General features: G+C 36.9%; 2 protein-coding genes across 2 annotated transcripts; one reads left to right on the top strand and one right to left on the bottom strand.

Moving 5' to 3' along the window:
• Positions 1 to 268: 268 nt before the first annotated feature.
• Positions 269 to 3,846, bottom strand: LOC143564160 (uncharacterized). The gene is made up of 5 exons (XM_077051521.1): positions 2,924 to 3,846; positions 1,571 to 1,800; positions 1,111 to 1,164; positions 390 to 595; positions 269 to 352 (listed from the first exon to the last, which is right to left on the bottom strand). The coding sequence occupies exons 1-5, from the start codon at positions 3,844 to 3,846 to the stop codon at positions 269 to 271; spliced, it is 1,497 nt and encodes a 498-aa protein (XP_076907636.1).
• A 1,554-nt stretch (positions 3,847 to 5,400) lies between these two features.
• On the top strand, positions 5,401 to 15,217 carry LOC143564161 (uncharacterized). Its single transcript, XM_077051522.1, has 4 exons — positions 5,401 to 5,523; positions 11,725 to 12,167; positions 12,755 to 13,358; positions 14,762 to 15,217. The coding sequence occupies exons 1-4, from the start codon at positions 5,401 to 5,403 to the stop codon at positions 15,215 to 15,217; spliced, it is 1,626 nt and encodes a 541-aa protein (XP_076907637.1).
• The last annotated feature ends 983 nt before the right edge of the window (positions 15,218 to 16,200 follow it).

The following is a 16,200-nucleotide window of genomic DNA, read 5'->3' on the forward strand; positions in this document are numbered from 1 at the left end:
AGGGGATCTTCCCTCTCACACTATCTTCCTTCAAAACTTTCAAAACTTTAAAAACAAATAAAAAACTACGTTAGTGACTCAAGGAAAAATAAAATAGAAATAAAAATAGGAAAGAATGTACAAACTCTACACTTGAGTTTTCACTCAAGAACCATGTGTGACAATTCAGTGCGATTGATCGAGAGGAGTTTCCTCCATCTCGATTGATTCCTCCGGTCCTCCAAGATAGTGCTTCAAACGATGACTGTTCACCTTCCAAGATGTTCCATTATCCGGATTCTCCAAACTCCACCACTCCATATGGGAAAACTTCCTTCACCAAGTACGGTCGTCCACTTCGATCTAAACTTTCCTGCACACAACTTCAAACGAGAGTTAAATAACAATACCTTATCTCCTTTCTTGAAGTCCTTGCCGCCTTTCAAACGCCGATCGTGTAGAGCTTTCGTCTTGTCTTTGATGTTCAATGATCGAGAATATGCTGCATCCCGAAGCTCCTCCAACTCATTAATCTGAAAGTACCTTTTCCTTGCGGCCGCGGTAAGATCGACATTCACCGTCTTCAATGCCCAATAAGCACGATGCTCCAATTCAACTGGAAGATGACAAGACTTACCATACACAAGCATAAACGGTGTAGTGCCCAACAGAGTCTTGTACGCGGTTCGGAGTGCGCACAATGCATCATCTAACTTTTCGAACTAACCCCAACCGTCTACTCCAATATCCTCTTCACCCCTCGATTTGCATTCTCGACTTGACCATTTGTTTAAGGATGATAGGAAGTAGAGGTACGATGAGTAACTCCATAACGAGCCAATGTTTTCTCCATAACGGTATTACAAAAATGGGTTCCCCGATCACTAATAATAGCTCTTGGAGTACCAAAACGAGTAAACAACTTCTTAAGGAACCTCATAACAACTCGTGCATCATTCGTAGCCAACGCTTGGGCTTCTACCCACTTCGACACATAATCAATAGCTACCAAAATATACTTATTACCATTCGATGTGGGAAACGGTCCCATGAAGTCGATGCCCCAAACATCAAAGATTTCAAGAATTTGTATGGGGTTTTGAGGCATCTCATTCTTGGAAGAAATATTACCTGTTCTTTGGCACGCATCACAAAGCTTCACAAACTCCTCAACATCTTTAACAACTGTTGGCCAATAGAACTCACTATCAAACACCTTTTGTGCGGTAGCATGCGCACCATGATGACCTCCAGTCAACCCTTCATGAACATGCTTTAGAATATCCCAACCTTCCTCTTTTGTCACTCATCTCCTCAAAATCCGATCACCACCAATCTTCAACAAAAACGGCACACATACCTATTCACATCCCAGAAGAACTTCCTATTTTGTTGCGTAGTCAAACCCTCTAACACAAAACCATTAGCCAAATAATTAGCAAAATCAGTGAACCATGGCATGCCTTGCTTCTCAGCCGCAACCAAATCGATCGAGTCATGAGGGAATGTGTCTCCAATCTCCTCCTCACACAACTCTTCTCTCCTCGGATCTTCTAAACGGGATAGATGATCAGCCGCACATTCTACGCACCCCTCTTATCTTTGATCTCGATGTCAAACTCAGAAAGTAGAAGAATCCACCGAATAAGATGAGGCTTCGCGTCTTTCTTTTGAAAGAAAAAATGCAAGGCTGCATGATCTGTAAAAACGGTGGTCTTCGAAAGCACAAGATACGAGCAGAACTTGTCAAATGCGAAAACAACGGCTAAAAGTTCCTTCTTGGTGGTGGTGTAGTTTTCTCGGGCATTGTTCAACGTCTTGCTAGCATAATAGATGGGGTGAAAATGTTTATATCGCCTTTGCCCCAAAACCGCTCCAACCGCATAATCACTAGCATCACACATGAGCTCAAACGGCAAGCTCCAATCGGGAGAACAAAGAATGGGAACACTTACGAGCTTCTGTTTCAAAAACGTGAACGCCTTCAAACACCATCATAAAAAACAAACGGCACATCTTTCTCGAGGAGTTGGGTCATCAGGCGAGTAATTTTTGAAAAGTCTTTGATAAACCGCCGATAGAATCCCGCATGGCCCAAGAAACTCCTAATCGCTTTTACGTTCGTCGGTATAGTATCAATCTTTGCCCGGTCCACCTCAATACCATCTCTCGAGATCTTATTACCCAACACGATCCCTTCCGTCACCATAAAATAGCATTTTTCCCAATTAAGCATCAACTTTGTCTCAATACATCTTTTCAACATCTTCTCAAGATTAGCCAAACAATGATCGAAACAATTACCGTAAACCGAAAAATCGTCCATAAACACCTCCATAGACATCTCTATCATATCCTGAAAGATGGCCACCATACAATGCTGAAAGGTAGCCGGAGCGTTACATAGTCCAAACGGCATGCGACAGTATGCAAATGTGCCATAGGGACGTGTAAAAGTCGTCTTCTCTTGTTCTTCGGTGCAATGGGAATTTGAAAATAACCCGAAAAACCGTCAAGAAAACAATAAAACTGCTGACTTGCCAAACCCTCCAACATCTGATCAATAAACGGCTACGGAAAATGGTCCTTCTAGGTGGCATCATTCAATCGGCGACAATCAATACATACTCTCCAACCAGTAACCGTACGCGAAAGGATAAGCTCATTTTTTTCATTCATCATAATGGTCATACCTCCCTTCTTTGGAACAACTTTAGTCGGGCTCACCCAAGGAGAATCGGAAATCGGGTAAATCATCCCGGCATCCATCAACTTCAATACCTCCTTCTTCACCACCTCTTGCATATTCGGATTGAGGCGTCTTTGTGGTTGCACCACCGGTTTGTACTCATCCTCCAATAAAATCCGGTGCATGCAATAAGCGGGGCTAATACCTTGAATATCGGAAAGTCTCCATGCAATCGCCCCCTTGTGTAGTTTCAACACTTCAATCAGCTTCGTCTTTTGTTCTTCCGTCAGCTTGGACGACACAATAACGGGCAAGTTCGAGCCCTCATCAAGATACGCATATTCCAAGTGTGACGGGAGTACCTTTAACTCTAACGGAGCGGGTTTCTCTACCGAATCCGCCTTATTTTCACTACTGATCTCATTAACCTCTATTATCTCGGGCAACCCCGAAATCTCAACCAACTCATCACAAACCGAATCGTTCTCACACCCCTCCTCCTCACCCAAATCATCACAATCAACCAAACCATTACTTCCCACAAGATCAGCACCACAAATATAATCGAAACAACTATCAATACCTGCAATAAACGAGTTAATAAAGTAAACGGAGTGGCATGGACCACTGAAATTATCTTGATCACCCGGATGCTTCATCGACCTCGCGATGTTATAAGTAACATTCTCATCACCAACCCGAAGCGTGATCTTCCCATCATATACATCGATAAGCGCCTTCGCGGTTCGTAAAAACGGATGACCAAGAATAATGGGGACTTTCTTGTCGGCCTCCATGTCAAGTACCACAAAATCCACTGGGAACACAAACTTGTCAACCTTCACTAGCAAATTCTCGATAATACCTTGCAGATATTTAACCGAACGATTAGCCAACGATAAAGACATGCGAGTCGGTGTAAGCTCGCCTAACTCCAACTTCTGGTACAAAGAATACGGCATGAAATTTATACTCGCACCCAAATCCGCTAATGCATGGCTCATCGCATCACTACTAAACAAACACAGAATCATAAACACACCCGGATCTGACAACTTCTTCGGCACGCGGTTCAACACTACCGACGAACAATCTCCCATAAGGGGAATTGATGACACCTCCCCCAACCTATCCTTCCTTTTCAACAGGTCTTTCAGAAACTTCGCGTACTTCGGCATGTGTTGGAGGGTTTCAATGAACGGGAGATTAATCTTCAACTGTCAGAACATATCAAGAAAATGCCTGTACTCCCGCGTGTATTTCTGATGTTTCGCGCGAGTGGGATACGAGATACGAGAGTGGTCAATCACAGGTGATGGCCGGACATCAATCGGCTTCTACACTAGTGGCGGTGCAACTAGTGCGCTGTTCTGCACGTTTCTCGGTACTTCCATCTTGATCTCTTCATCCATCACCTCCTCATCTTCCACTTCAACTTCATTCCTTCTCACCTAGGGACCTAAAACCCTGCCGCTACGAGTAGTAATCGCTTTTATTTGAGTGGCCGAATTCTGTTGAGTAGAACCTGAAAACTGTCCCGGGGGTCTCTCATTCAATTGTCGGGCAATATCACCATGGTCCGTTGCATGTCGAGCATAGCTGATTGTTGATTCTTCAAAAGCAGATCATGATCGGCAAGAGTCTTTTGAGTGACTTGATCTCTATTAAGGATTTGCTGCATCATTTCTTCTAGTCTTCCCATACCACCACTCGAATCTTTCCCATTACCCGAACTTTGCTCATTAGAACTTCCACTGTTATACTGACCCTGATTTCGGTTATAGGGAGCTTGGAAACCAGGTGGCCCACTGGTCAGGCACCAATTTGAGTTGCCTCGCCCTTGGTTCTGATTTTTGTAGTTGTTCCAATTCTGATTGTTGTTGTTGTAAGCATTAAAGAACCTGTTTTGACCAGCCACAAAATCAACTTCTTGATTGTTCATCAACGGACACTCCAAAGTACCATGACCACCCCTACGCATCTCACACTTATCTACCTTAGTCTTTAACTCTTTTATCTCTCAGGTGAGATTCTCCAAAGCAGCAGCCATACCAGTATCCAGATTAACCTGGTGTACACTTCGAGCAGATGAAGATGTACTGGTGACGGGATTGGAATTCCCGCCTCGTGGCTTCTTCGCGTACTCCGATTGCGCGAAACTTTCAAACATCTCGTTACACTCGGTCACATTCTTCTTGTCCATCAAATTACCCCTAGCAGCTGTGTCAAACCTCGCTTGAGCTTAATAAGTAAGCCCATTATAAAACTTCTCAACAAGGGCCCAAGGTGTGAGCCCATGTTTTGAATAACGGGAAAAAGAGATTCTGAAAGTGCTCCCAAGCTTGGTAGTATGGCTCATCCGAATCCATGTGAAAGGAGTGGATCTGATCACGGAGGCGAGAGGCCTTAGAAGGTGGAAAGTACTTCTTAATGAATGCATTGCGAAGCGCCTCCCAAGTAGTGAACGCTCCAGCAGGTTGCGAGTCGAGCCAAGTGGCGGTACGACCCGAAAGTGTAAACAGGAACAACTGAAGGAAGATCGCATCCTCATTAGCACCTTGCAAATTGAACGTTTTGAACACACGAGTCAGACGGTTGATGTGTGCCGGTGCATCTTCATCTTCATGGCCATGGAATTGGTGGTGTTGGGTGATGTTGGTCATGACGTAGGATGGAATCTGCTATGAGTTAGGGTTATCAATCTCAGGAGCAACAATGGGTGAGTGATCTCCATGGAACCCTTCAAAGCTTTCTGGTACATGGTGCGGCTATTTTCGGCCATATGGTTAACTGGGATGGTTTTGGGACTCGTTGGTGGTGAACTTGTGGGTGATGATTTTGGTGAAGTATCTATGGTAATCGGTTGCTTTTCTGACGATGACGAACTTGCCTCGGACTTCAACGGAGTAGGTACAAAGCAATCCAACGACGGTCCGTGCAAACGTAGATGTGGCATGTACCTGAAGAACACACAAAACAAAATTGGTAGACTCTAATGAAGACTCGAAAATAAAAAACTGAAAATAGAATAAAATAACTAAACTTAAAATTAGACACCTACGACTCAAAGCAATAAATAAAGCAAATAGCACGTATATAGCAAGCAAGTCTAATCAAATCTAATAACGCAATCGCCAAGAGTCCCCGGCAACAGCGCCAAAAACTTGATGTGCTAAAAGCAGTTTAATAATTATTAACTAATTTAACTAAAAATAAACACTAAGTAATACTCTAGACTCTCTAAAACTCGACTAAACTTATAACCGGTAAGTGAACCGGTCGACTCTAGTAAAGCTAAGTAAGTCCGGATATCGAACCCATGAGACTCTCTAAATTACGTTTATTAGCTAATTAGACTCGACTGTAAAACACGACTTATTAATTTATATTTGTTTGGGGGGTTTTATTTAAAATACTAATTTAATACTATAACTAAAAACTAATTAAGAACACAAGTAATTTAAACGAAAGCAAAATTTTTGTTTATTAAATAATATGATGATGAGAAAAATACCTAGGCTGGAATCCCCTAAATTTCACTTATGACTTAACCCAGAAAATATTTAGTTATGGACTGGGATCGTAAAATAGACACTTAAAAGAAAACCCGAACATGACCCTTGACCCTTTTCAAGAAGGCACCTATGGGTTTCTAATAAATTTTAACGCATACCAGTATTAAAAATCAAGTTCCCTTACGGTTACCTAATTAATTATGATCTAGTTCCTCTAAACGAAATCCTAACTTACAGCGTGGAGATCAAAGGCAATTTAAAATATTTAATTGATTTAATAGACAATAATAAATAATCAACCATAGACGGACTCCTTACGAAGAACTAAATATAGCAAGATTAAATAATAAAGATCTATCCATAACTTAGCACTTTACAGATTTTAGGTTAGCAGCACATTTAGTTTTATTTGACAATATTATTCCTATGATCTTATCATGAAATCAATCATAAAATAATCAAAAACACGAAGTAATTGACCTAATAGTAATCCTATAATATGACAAACAATAATCAAGGAAAACTATGGAATAAAACTCATCAAACAATCCTAAGCATTCATACGCATCAATTAATTATAAATAAATCTTTTACTAAATCATAAAAACCATAACGTAAATAAATCCCAAGTCAAATCAAAACATTAAAGTAGGTTCATCATAACCTAGGAAGTCTATGGGGTTTAGCCAACCACCATACTCAAGAACAAAAAAAAGTAAATAGGTTTAAACAATAAATTCATGACGAAAAAAATAAATTCAAACCAAATAATAAGGATGTTTGGGTGAGCAGGTGTCGAACCCAAATGCTATTTGGTTGAACCAAAGACTTTCTCTCTCTTTTTCTTGCCTTGCGTGACCCCTGGTGTTGAACTCTCTTCACGGGAGTAGGGTTAATAATCCTCCATAATCTTTTTCTCGACCCCTTTTATATATGTTAATTATAGTTCTTTTACTTTTTCTCCAAGTTAAGGTAACCGACTCTTTCTTTTGTGGCCCTTTAGCCCACTCCATTAATATGCAACGTGGCCCAGCAGCATAGCCAAGATGTTTATTTAATTTCTCATTCTCTTCATTGTTGTTTTTTTTCTTTTCTAAAACTGCATACAAACAAGAAATTTACTTATCATATTCTTTAATATAACTTATGGTTAATTTTTTTCTTTTCTATTTCTTACTTATTTGTAGCTCCACAAATCCATTTACCCATTAATTGTGAATAATCCTTCATGCATTTTCCGTAGGTTTACATTTTTATATTGTTGTCAGATTATTATTATTATTATTATTATTATTATTATTATTATTATTATTATTATTATAGTAAAAATACTCTATTTAGCTCGTTGACTCTTAAAACCTTTCAAATCCATATTTGAATCAAATAGAGTAACTTTCAATAAAAACCTGGCTCAAATGTGTTTAAAGTGTAGAAAATATTTATATAAAAATATGTGTATTTTAGGCCACATCATTTAGCTATGTATGTTTTATAATCGCTTCGTGGTGGTTTTGTTTGGTGCATTTTGGTCCTCGGGCTAATGTCTTGTAGGGGGTGTTTTTTCATAAAATTTTGCTGTTTGTTGGTTGTTAAAAAAATAATAATAATGTGGTATTTTCAAAACTCTCCATCATTCATTACTCAGTAATTTTTTTCTAGTTTACATTTATAATTTTTTAAATAAATAATATTTAATTGAATAAATAAAAATTACATTAAAATTAAATATAAAACTAAAACCATATATAATTTAACTTTATAAGGTGATTTGATCCAATAATATCAAAATAGTAAGAATGGTGTTTGAATGTTATGGTATTAAATCACCTTATAAAAATATATAGAAATGTTACACAAAGCTATTAAGTAATGATGCTATGCTAAGCCCAAAATAGGTTAAAAATTGCTTTTATTTTAGACAAATTTTAGGTTTTTTTTCAACATAATCAAAACAATTTGTTCAAGCCCAAATCCATATAAATATGGGTTAGTTTTTGCAACCTAAATACATAGGCCCATATATAAGGTGATTAACTGACCCATAGGCCATAACTAGAGATGTACAAAATCGGTTTTTTCTTAAACTGAACCGGTTTGGTGAAAGTATGTTCAAAACCGGTTTGACCTAAACTAGTTCGGTTTAGGAGCAAGAGAGTTCGACCTGGTCCAGCTCAGTTCGGTTTAGAACCGGTTTAAAACCAATGTAACCGGTTTCTTTTCAAAAATGAAATGGATGAGTCCTAGTCGTTAAGCTTCCATCCACGGAAATGCTGAAATTACCAATATGCTCTTCCATCCATAGAACTGTTTTTTTTAACAAAACTAATCAACTGAATTACTTTTTTTAACAAAACTAATCAAAGTGAACTACTTTTTTAACAAAATTAATCGAACCGAGCTACTTTTTTAACAAACTAATCGGGCCAAACTAGTTTTTTTTAACTACTCGAACCAAACTACTTTTTTAATAAAACTAATCGAACCTAACTACCTTTTTTTTTAACAAAAGTAATCCAACCGAACTACTGTTTTAACAAAATTAATCGGGCCAAACTACTTTTTTTAACAAAAATAATCGAACCGAACTACTTTTTTAACAAACTAATCGAGCTGAACTACTTCTTTAACAAAAACTAATCGAGCCGAACTACTTCTTTAACAAAAACTAATTGAACGGAACTACTTTTTTTTACAAAACTAATCGAACCAAACTACCCTTTCAACAAAACTAATCAAATCGAACTACTCTTTCAACAAGCCTAATCGAATTGAACTATTTTTCAACAAAACTAATCGAACCGAACCACTTTTTCAACAAAATTAATCAAACCAAACTACTTTTTCAGCAAAACAAATCAAACCGACCTACTTTTTCAACCAAACAAATTGAACCAAACTACGTTTTCAACAAAACTAATCTAATCTTACGTCAGAATCTGGTGGGTTCGCCGGAGAGCTCGTGAATTATAAGAAAATGTTTCAGTTGCTAGAATCATCGTCCAAACCACTAAACCACCACCTACTTCGTCTAGTCTCGCTGTCTAGCACCGGTTCTTCCACCGTAACCAACCACAATCGACATACAACAGCGAAATCCTAGCTCGTGAGCTGTTGCTGCCATTCACCTATGGCCTATGCAGTCAATAGCGGTGGGATAACGGTGGGATAGCAGTGGGATAGCGGTTAGCGGACCTTTGCAAAATAGCGGTGCCAATAGCGGTCCAGAATAGCAGAACCGCTATTAGCGGCGCTACTGGTTGCTATTTGACCGATTTTTTATTCCTAGATAGCGGTCGTAGCACCGATTTTCAAGATTGATATATTTGGGCTAAATTAAGAAAAGACCAAAATAGCTCAAACTTCAAATTTGATATTTTATTTGTATATAACCTGTTTTTTTATCCAAACCCTAGAAATTTCATGTTCTCACTCTTTCGTCTACCGACGATTCCTTGGTTGATGTTGACTAAGAGGAAGATTTCATTGCTTATAATTGAATCGTGTTTCAGTTATTGATCCTTTTGTGTTTTTTACTTTTGATATTACTATTATATATATGATATTAAAATTACCGCTTTCTCACCGTTATCCCACTGCGATAACCTATATCTCAAATAGCGGACCTTGATCGCTAACCGATTTTTTACCGCATTAACTGCATAGCCTATGGCTTTGCCGTTGTTGTTACATATAGTTGCGGCTACCGCTGCTGAGGTGCCATCGAAAAGGCTCTCCAATGAACACCTCATCCTTTCAGCAACTGTAATTGATAGATGTAACAAAACTAATCAAAGTATGGAGCATGTGGAGTGAAATTAGGGTTTCAAACGTTCGAATTGAGATGTGATGTTGAATCAGAGTATGGATTTGATTGATTTAAGTATTGAATTTGAGTTTAGAAGCTGGAATTTGAGGATGAAGATGATGAATGATGAGTTAGGGTTTTGATTAAAGTTGATTTGGGGAAGTGGTGAATGATGATGTTTTTCTTTTTCTTTTTTTTAAGAAACTTACTGTTTGCATCCATGTGGTTTTGAGGAAAGGGGCACATTAACTCCCTAAAAAAATGAACTACTTGAGTCTCTTTGGCGTGAAAAGACAATTTTGCCCCTCATTTTAACGTTATTGCTAATGGAAAGATTACGGATAGACTCATTTAGGTCTTTTTTGGAAACAAGGGGCTCAACAAGTTTATTTTTTCGAGGGAGTCAATCTGGCCCCGCCATCAAACCATAGGGTTTTGATTAAATTTGATATGGGGAAGTGATGAATGATGATGTTTTTCTTTTTTTTTTTTTTTAAAGAAACTTACTGTTTGCATCCATGTGGTTTTGAGGGCAGGGGCACATTAACTCCCTAAAAAAATGACTACTTGAGTCTCTTTGGCATGAAAAGACAATTTTGCCTCTCATTTTAACGTTATTGCTAATGGAAAGATTACGGATGGACTCATTTACGTCTTTTTTGGAAACAAGGGGCTCAACCAGTTTATTTTTTCGAGGGAGTCAATCTGGCCCCGCCATCAAACCACAAGGACACAAATAGTAATTTTTTCAAAAGTGAATTAGTAAACGTCCATAATAGAAGTGGCACTCATATAATATATGATACAAAACAAGAGCATATATAAAACGTCTATTAGGCAGTTTCCGTGCATTACTTGTATACTATGTTTAATTTACTTGGCCGCCATGTTTCCTTGTCACAATAACAAGCATTTCGGCGGTCACTTCTTCCCAAAAACAAGCCACTTTAGGAATATTAGGGGAGACCATAGGGATATGCATTACTTGGAAACAAAGAGAATCATGAAAACCTTTATTTTCTTCTCAAAACTTTTTTAAAGAATGTCACTTTTAAAAGTAATAAAACAATTAACATATATACTCAAGGATGTCTCTTTTCGTGAATAATTGCATGCAAAAGCAAAATACATGACCAAAAGTATCAACCACCTATTAAAATCTTGACTTCTAGGCACAAATTAATAGCCGCTTTAAAAATGTCCATCTTGTGATTGAAACCCCTAACCATAATTAGTACTTCAATATCAATGATTATAAATATATGCTTGATCAACCATTCTTGATCACTCATGAAAACCTAACTAGCTACCGGCCATGTCGTATTATGGAAATCTTATTAACATTATCATCCCAATTTGCCTTCTCCTACTTATCGATTACGCGGCTACAGATGTAAATTCGAATATGCTCATCTTTTCTGTTTTCTGTTTATATTAGGTCATGCTGTAGCTACACCATTTCAATCTGATTTCACACCATCAAACGTCTCGGACATGCCATTTGAACTTTGAAAAATCAGAATGGTCGTCCATCCAATATCAGGATGACCGTTCTTACCATAAACGACCAAACTTTAAATTTTTTTGGTCAAATAGCGGTCCCAAAATATATTTACTGTTGTGTTTGAAACAGTGTGGTATTTGGTGTTAGATAGTGCATATAGTTGAACCCGTTTATATTTAGTGAATTAGTGCTAATAGTTAATATTAATTAACATTGTGTTAATTTTTTTCAGTGGCTGAATCATGGTGGCGATATAGGTAACCGAAGATTCGCGTCCGATGAATTCATAATCAACCCATCAACCGTACACAAACTTAAGCTAAAGTGGAAGTTCTTCACAGGACGAGACATATCAGCGACACCCGCGGTCGCAAATGGAGTTGTTTACTTCCCATCATGGAACGGGTTCTTGTACGCGGTGAATGCCTTCACTGGCGCTCTTATTTGGCAACAAAATATAGGTCAACTGACCGGGTTGCCCGCAACTGGTGTGTCCGTGAATGTATCGGTCTCAAGGGCCACTCCAGTTGTCGCTGACGATCTTTTGATAGTCGGAGTCTATGGGCCTGCTGTTGTATTTGCAGTCCGTCGAAAGTCGGGGCAGCTCGTTTGGTTAACGACGATTGATCCTCGGCCTCTAGCTCTTATTACTGCTTCTGGAACGGTTTATTCTAGGTAAGTTAACTTAGAAATATTTTAAATGTTTTGATGGTTTTGAGCAAATTAAATTAGAGCGTTTAAATGAAATATTATTATTTGTGTAGGAAAACTGTTAGAAAGTTTCTGGAAATTTTCCTACAAAATAAATTTATATTTGTAATTCCTAATTTGTTTTATTAATCATAATATTACAAATAATAAAATTCAGTATTCGTATCATTTTTTTTAGTAATCTTAATGATATAAATAAGTTAAATATAAACATATTTATTAATTATTATGTTTTCCAACAATTTTTTGATGAAATTAATGAATATACTAATAATGTTTTCTGCTACGGTTTTCGAACAAAAATAGTAAATAAATGTGGTATTTGTTGAAATTTTGTTGGAAACTTAGCGACAATTTTTCAATGAAAAATACAAAAATCTCATTGTCGGTTGCTTTATTGTGGCAAAATTTCGGATCGTTTTTTTCGTTGGAAATTTGTCAAAAATTTTTGGAAATGCGCGGCGTAAGAATTTAGTTGAAAATTTTCATAGGAAAATGAGTTGTTTTCTAGTAGCCTATTATGAATGTATTAGAATTGCTCGAACTTGTAGGGGATTTTACGTGGGAGTCTCATCTTTGGAAGAAACACTACCTGCCGATAAATGTTGTACGTTTCGGGGAAGCCTAGTGAAACTAGACATAAGATCAGGAGCAATTCAATGGCAAACGTACACCGTTCCTGACAATGGTGGTCGACTAAACGGTTACTCAGGGGCTGCCATATGGGGAAGCAGCCCCGCGATAGACGTGTCAAGACGACATGTCTATGTGGCCACAGGAAACCTCTACACCGCACCACCAGAAGTGTTAGAATGCCAAGAGAGGCAAAACAATCAAACCACAAAACCAACACAACCCGATCAATGTACCGGAGCGGACGTTAGGTTTAATTCGATAATTGCGTTTGATATAAACTCGGGAAACGTTGTTTGGTCTCAACAACTTGGTGGTTACGATATTTTTTATTTTGCGTGTTTGGTTCCGAATAATCCCGATTGTCCGCCGGGGCCTAACGTCGATGCCGACTTCGGTGAGGCGCCGATGTTGCTCACGATCAAATCAAACCGAAGGTTACGTGATATTGTTGTGGCTGTACAAAAGAGTGGCTTTGCATGGGCACTAGATCGTGACAATGGTGAAATTGTTTGGTTCAAAGTAAATACAGTGTAACTTTAGTTATCTTTATTTTACTAATAACCTTTTTCTATTAATTATGTTTATTTTTCTTATAATTTTTTTGTAATTATTTAATTTTTTACAAATTATTCTTTTATAATAATAATTTCTTTTTGCAATAATGTTTTAATATAGTTTAAATTAATTTACAACTAACGGTTTTAGAAAAATTATGTTTTTCCTTAAAGTAACGTTTTTATATTAACAAATAAAATGTTCTATATTTTATATATTTTTCGAATAACTTTTTATATTTCTTTCTTAACAAGCATCATTTTGTATTATTACTTATTATATTTTACAAATATGTTTACATTTAACTATTTTATTTTACAAATAAGTTAAATATATTGTTTTCATTATTTTATTTATTTATGAGACCCATAGAGCAACCACATTCGATGGTCTAACGCCATTCCAAAGTCTTTTTTTTTTTTAAGTTGACGAATAGAAAGAAATGGAAAGGATTAAAACAAATATATATATATATATATATATATATATATATATATATAATATAGGGGAAGGATATTTTGAAAACCATGTTAAGTTGTAAGAACTTAAGAACTTCCATTATAGGTCACACATTTAATTAAATGAATTGGAATATGTGGTTGAGATTAAATCTGGCAAAAAAGTCAAAGTATGTGAGAGAATAAATATGTAACTGATTACACTAACTTTTACGTCCGCTACACATGTGTAAAATGTTGACTCGGTGCGTAAAAAATTCTGTAATTTTTTTTACGTTTATATAACCTACATATATTACGCATGTGTAAAAAAAATTCAAAAAAGAAAAAATCGTTATACTGAGTTTTTCGAGTTCTTAAAACCCAAAGGAGTTCTCATTTATATATATATATATGCACACACGTGCGCGCGTGTTTGCGTTTTAGTGATTTTGAAAATTTTCGGATATATAGTTCGGATATCCGAACTATCTGGAATATTTTTTAATTATTAAATAAAAAATATTATTTATAATTTCGAATAATATTTGGATATTTCGGATTATTTTCGGTATATTTTGGAATTTCGGATACTTCAATAATTTTTTGGATATTTCGGACATTTCGGTTATCCGGTACACTATTTGATCGGATATCCGAAATTCTGAAATTTTGGATTCTGATTCAGTTGGTAAAATCCACTATCTAAAAATTAGGATATTCGAAGTTCGGATATCTACTTTAAACACCCCTACGCTTAATAGTTTTCTCTCATAACTTTTCTTTTCAAAAAGAAAGGATTTGAAGAGAAAATAAAATCTCTTTCTAACTGTTTACAAAATTCTTTAATTTAATTTATTTTCTTTAGAAGTTTAATAATATATTGTCTCTTCTCTCATAATGTTGTTCAACTATTTTTTTTTCTTGTAGCTTGCGGGACCGGGAAGTAATGAGGGAGGAGGGATATGGGGCGCGGCCACAGATGAAACCCGGGTGTACACCAACATCGCCAATGGTGCTCATTTGCCCTTCACACTTGCACCATCTAACAGAACCACAACCGCGGGTGGTTGGGTGGCTTTAGATGCAAATACTGGTCAAATTCTATGGACCACGGCTGACCCAAGCAACGACTCAGCTGAAGGGCCAGTTTCAATAACTAGGGGCTTGGTGTTTGCAGGATCAGTGGCTCCTAAAGGTCCACTGTACGCGATGGATGCCCAAACTGGGAGTGTTTTATGGTCGTATGACACTGGAGCCACGATATACGGTGGAGTATCAGCAAGTTATGGTTGCATATATGTTGGCCATGGGTATACTGTTGGCTTGGGAAAGTTTCATCCTTGGACTCCTGGAAATTATCTCTTTGCCTTTTGCATTACTTAAGTGCAAGTAGTACGTGTCCAAGAAAATAATGAAATAAATTTCTATTTAGAATACTAGAAAGTTAAATAACACGAATTTACATTTGTTGAGTATTACAACGATGGTGTTAGTATTTTAGTGTAATTGAATTAACTGGTTGATTAATTCAATTATAATAAGTATTAAGCAAGTTCGGGATGTGTGGAGTACACACTTGCTTTAGTTTGCTGTGATGTTAGGGGCGAAGCCCCTAACGAACGAGGGTCCGGAGACAGCGCCCCCGGTTACAGGGTTCTAGGGGCGGTAGTACCCAGTAGGGTCCAAGAGGCAGCGCCCCTGGCTGGGATTAAGCTGCCAGGTCAGTTTGGAAAAATTTTATTTTCGTTAATAACTCTTTATTAGAAATTCATTAGAAAAATGAATTTTATAATTATGTTACACATAATCATAAGTATTATTTGAAGTTTATTTATTAATGTTTTTAAATTTTGAATAAGATAACTGCTTGAAGCAGTTATCTTGAACCACAGCTACCCTGGAGATAAAACACGGTTTTGCATTGATCAACACTCTCTCTGGTTCATCTTCCTCAGAAATTCCATACAAAATTCTTGTTTTAATTTAAAGTTTTATTCGATTAAAGTGTTTTGAAGAACCACCAAAATAACTTTTAATCTGAAAGTTATCATATGACTTTTTAAATAATCTAGGTTGCTATATTGGAATCCTCAATGGATGGTCCATGTGATTCACGCAAAATAAGATGTTTGGGTATACTAACTAAAGAAATGAATGTATGTGGCTCGTGATTTTGATTTAATAACAAGTTTAGGCATTAGGTTTACATAAATTGATCAAAATATCCCATCCCCTCCACATTAATATTTTTAAAATTTTATTAGTTTGTGTAATTTAATATATTTAATGTTCTTATTTAAAGTTTGTGAGGACTTAATTTACAATTTGTGTAAATTAGTTAAATAACTTAAATGATGAATAATAAA

The sequence above is a fragment of the Bidens hawaiensis genome, unplaced genomic scaffold, assembly GCF_021521415.1.
Source record: "Bidens hawaiensis isolate Kalapana, Puna unplaced genomic scaffold, B.hawaiensis_p1.1 tig00021826_1, whole genome shotgun sequence".
NCBI classification, from domain to species: Eukaryota; Viridiplantae; Streptophyta; class Magnoliopsida; order Asterales; family Asteraceae; genus Bidens; species Bidens hawaiensis.

Excerpts from the sequence above, each read along its gene's own strand:
- LOC143564161 (XM_077051522.1), top strand. The coding sequence starts at position 5,401 with ATGGAACCCTTCAAAGCTTTCTGGTACATGGTGCGGCTATTTTCGGCC. Across the intron at positions 5,524-11,724 it reads ATTTTGGTGAAGTATCTATG|TGGCTGAATCATGGTGGCGA; the intron begins GTAATCGGTTGC and ends AATTTTTTTCAG. Across the intron at positions 13,359-14,761 it reads GTGAAATTGTTTGGTTCAAA|CTTGCGGGACCGGGAAGTAA; the intron begins GTAAATACAGTG and ends TTTTTCTTGTAG.
- LOC143564160 (XM_077051521.1), bottom strand. The coding sequence starts at position 3,846 with ATGCCGAAGTACGCGAAGTTTCTGAAAGACCTGTTGAAAAGGAAGGAT. Across the intron at positions 1,165-1,570 it reads CGAGATCAAAGATAAGAGGG|TTGTTAAAGATGTTGAGGAG; the intron begins GTGCGTAGAATG and ends ATTGGCCAACAG. Across the intron at positions 353-389 it reads ACTTCAAGAAAGGAGATAAG|GAAAGTTTAGATCGAAGTGG; the intron begins GTATTGTTATTT and ends AGTTGTGTGCAG.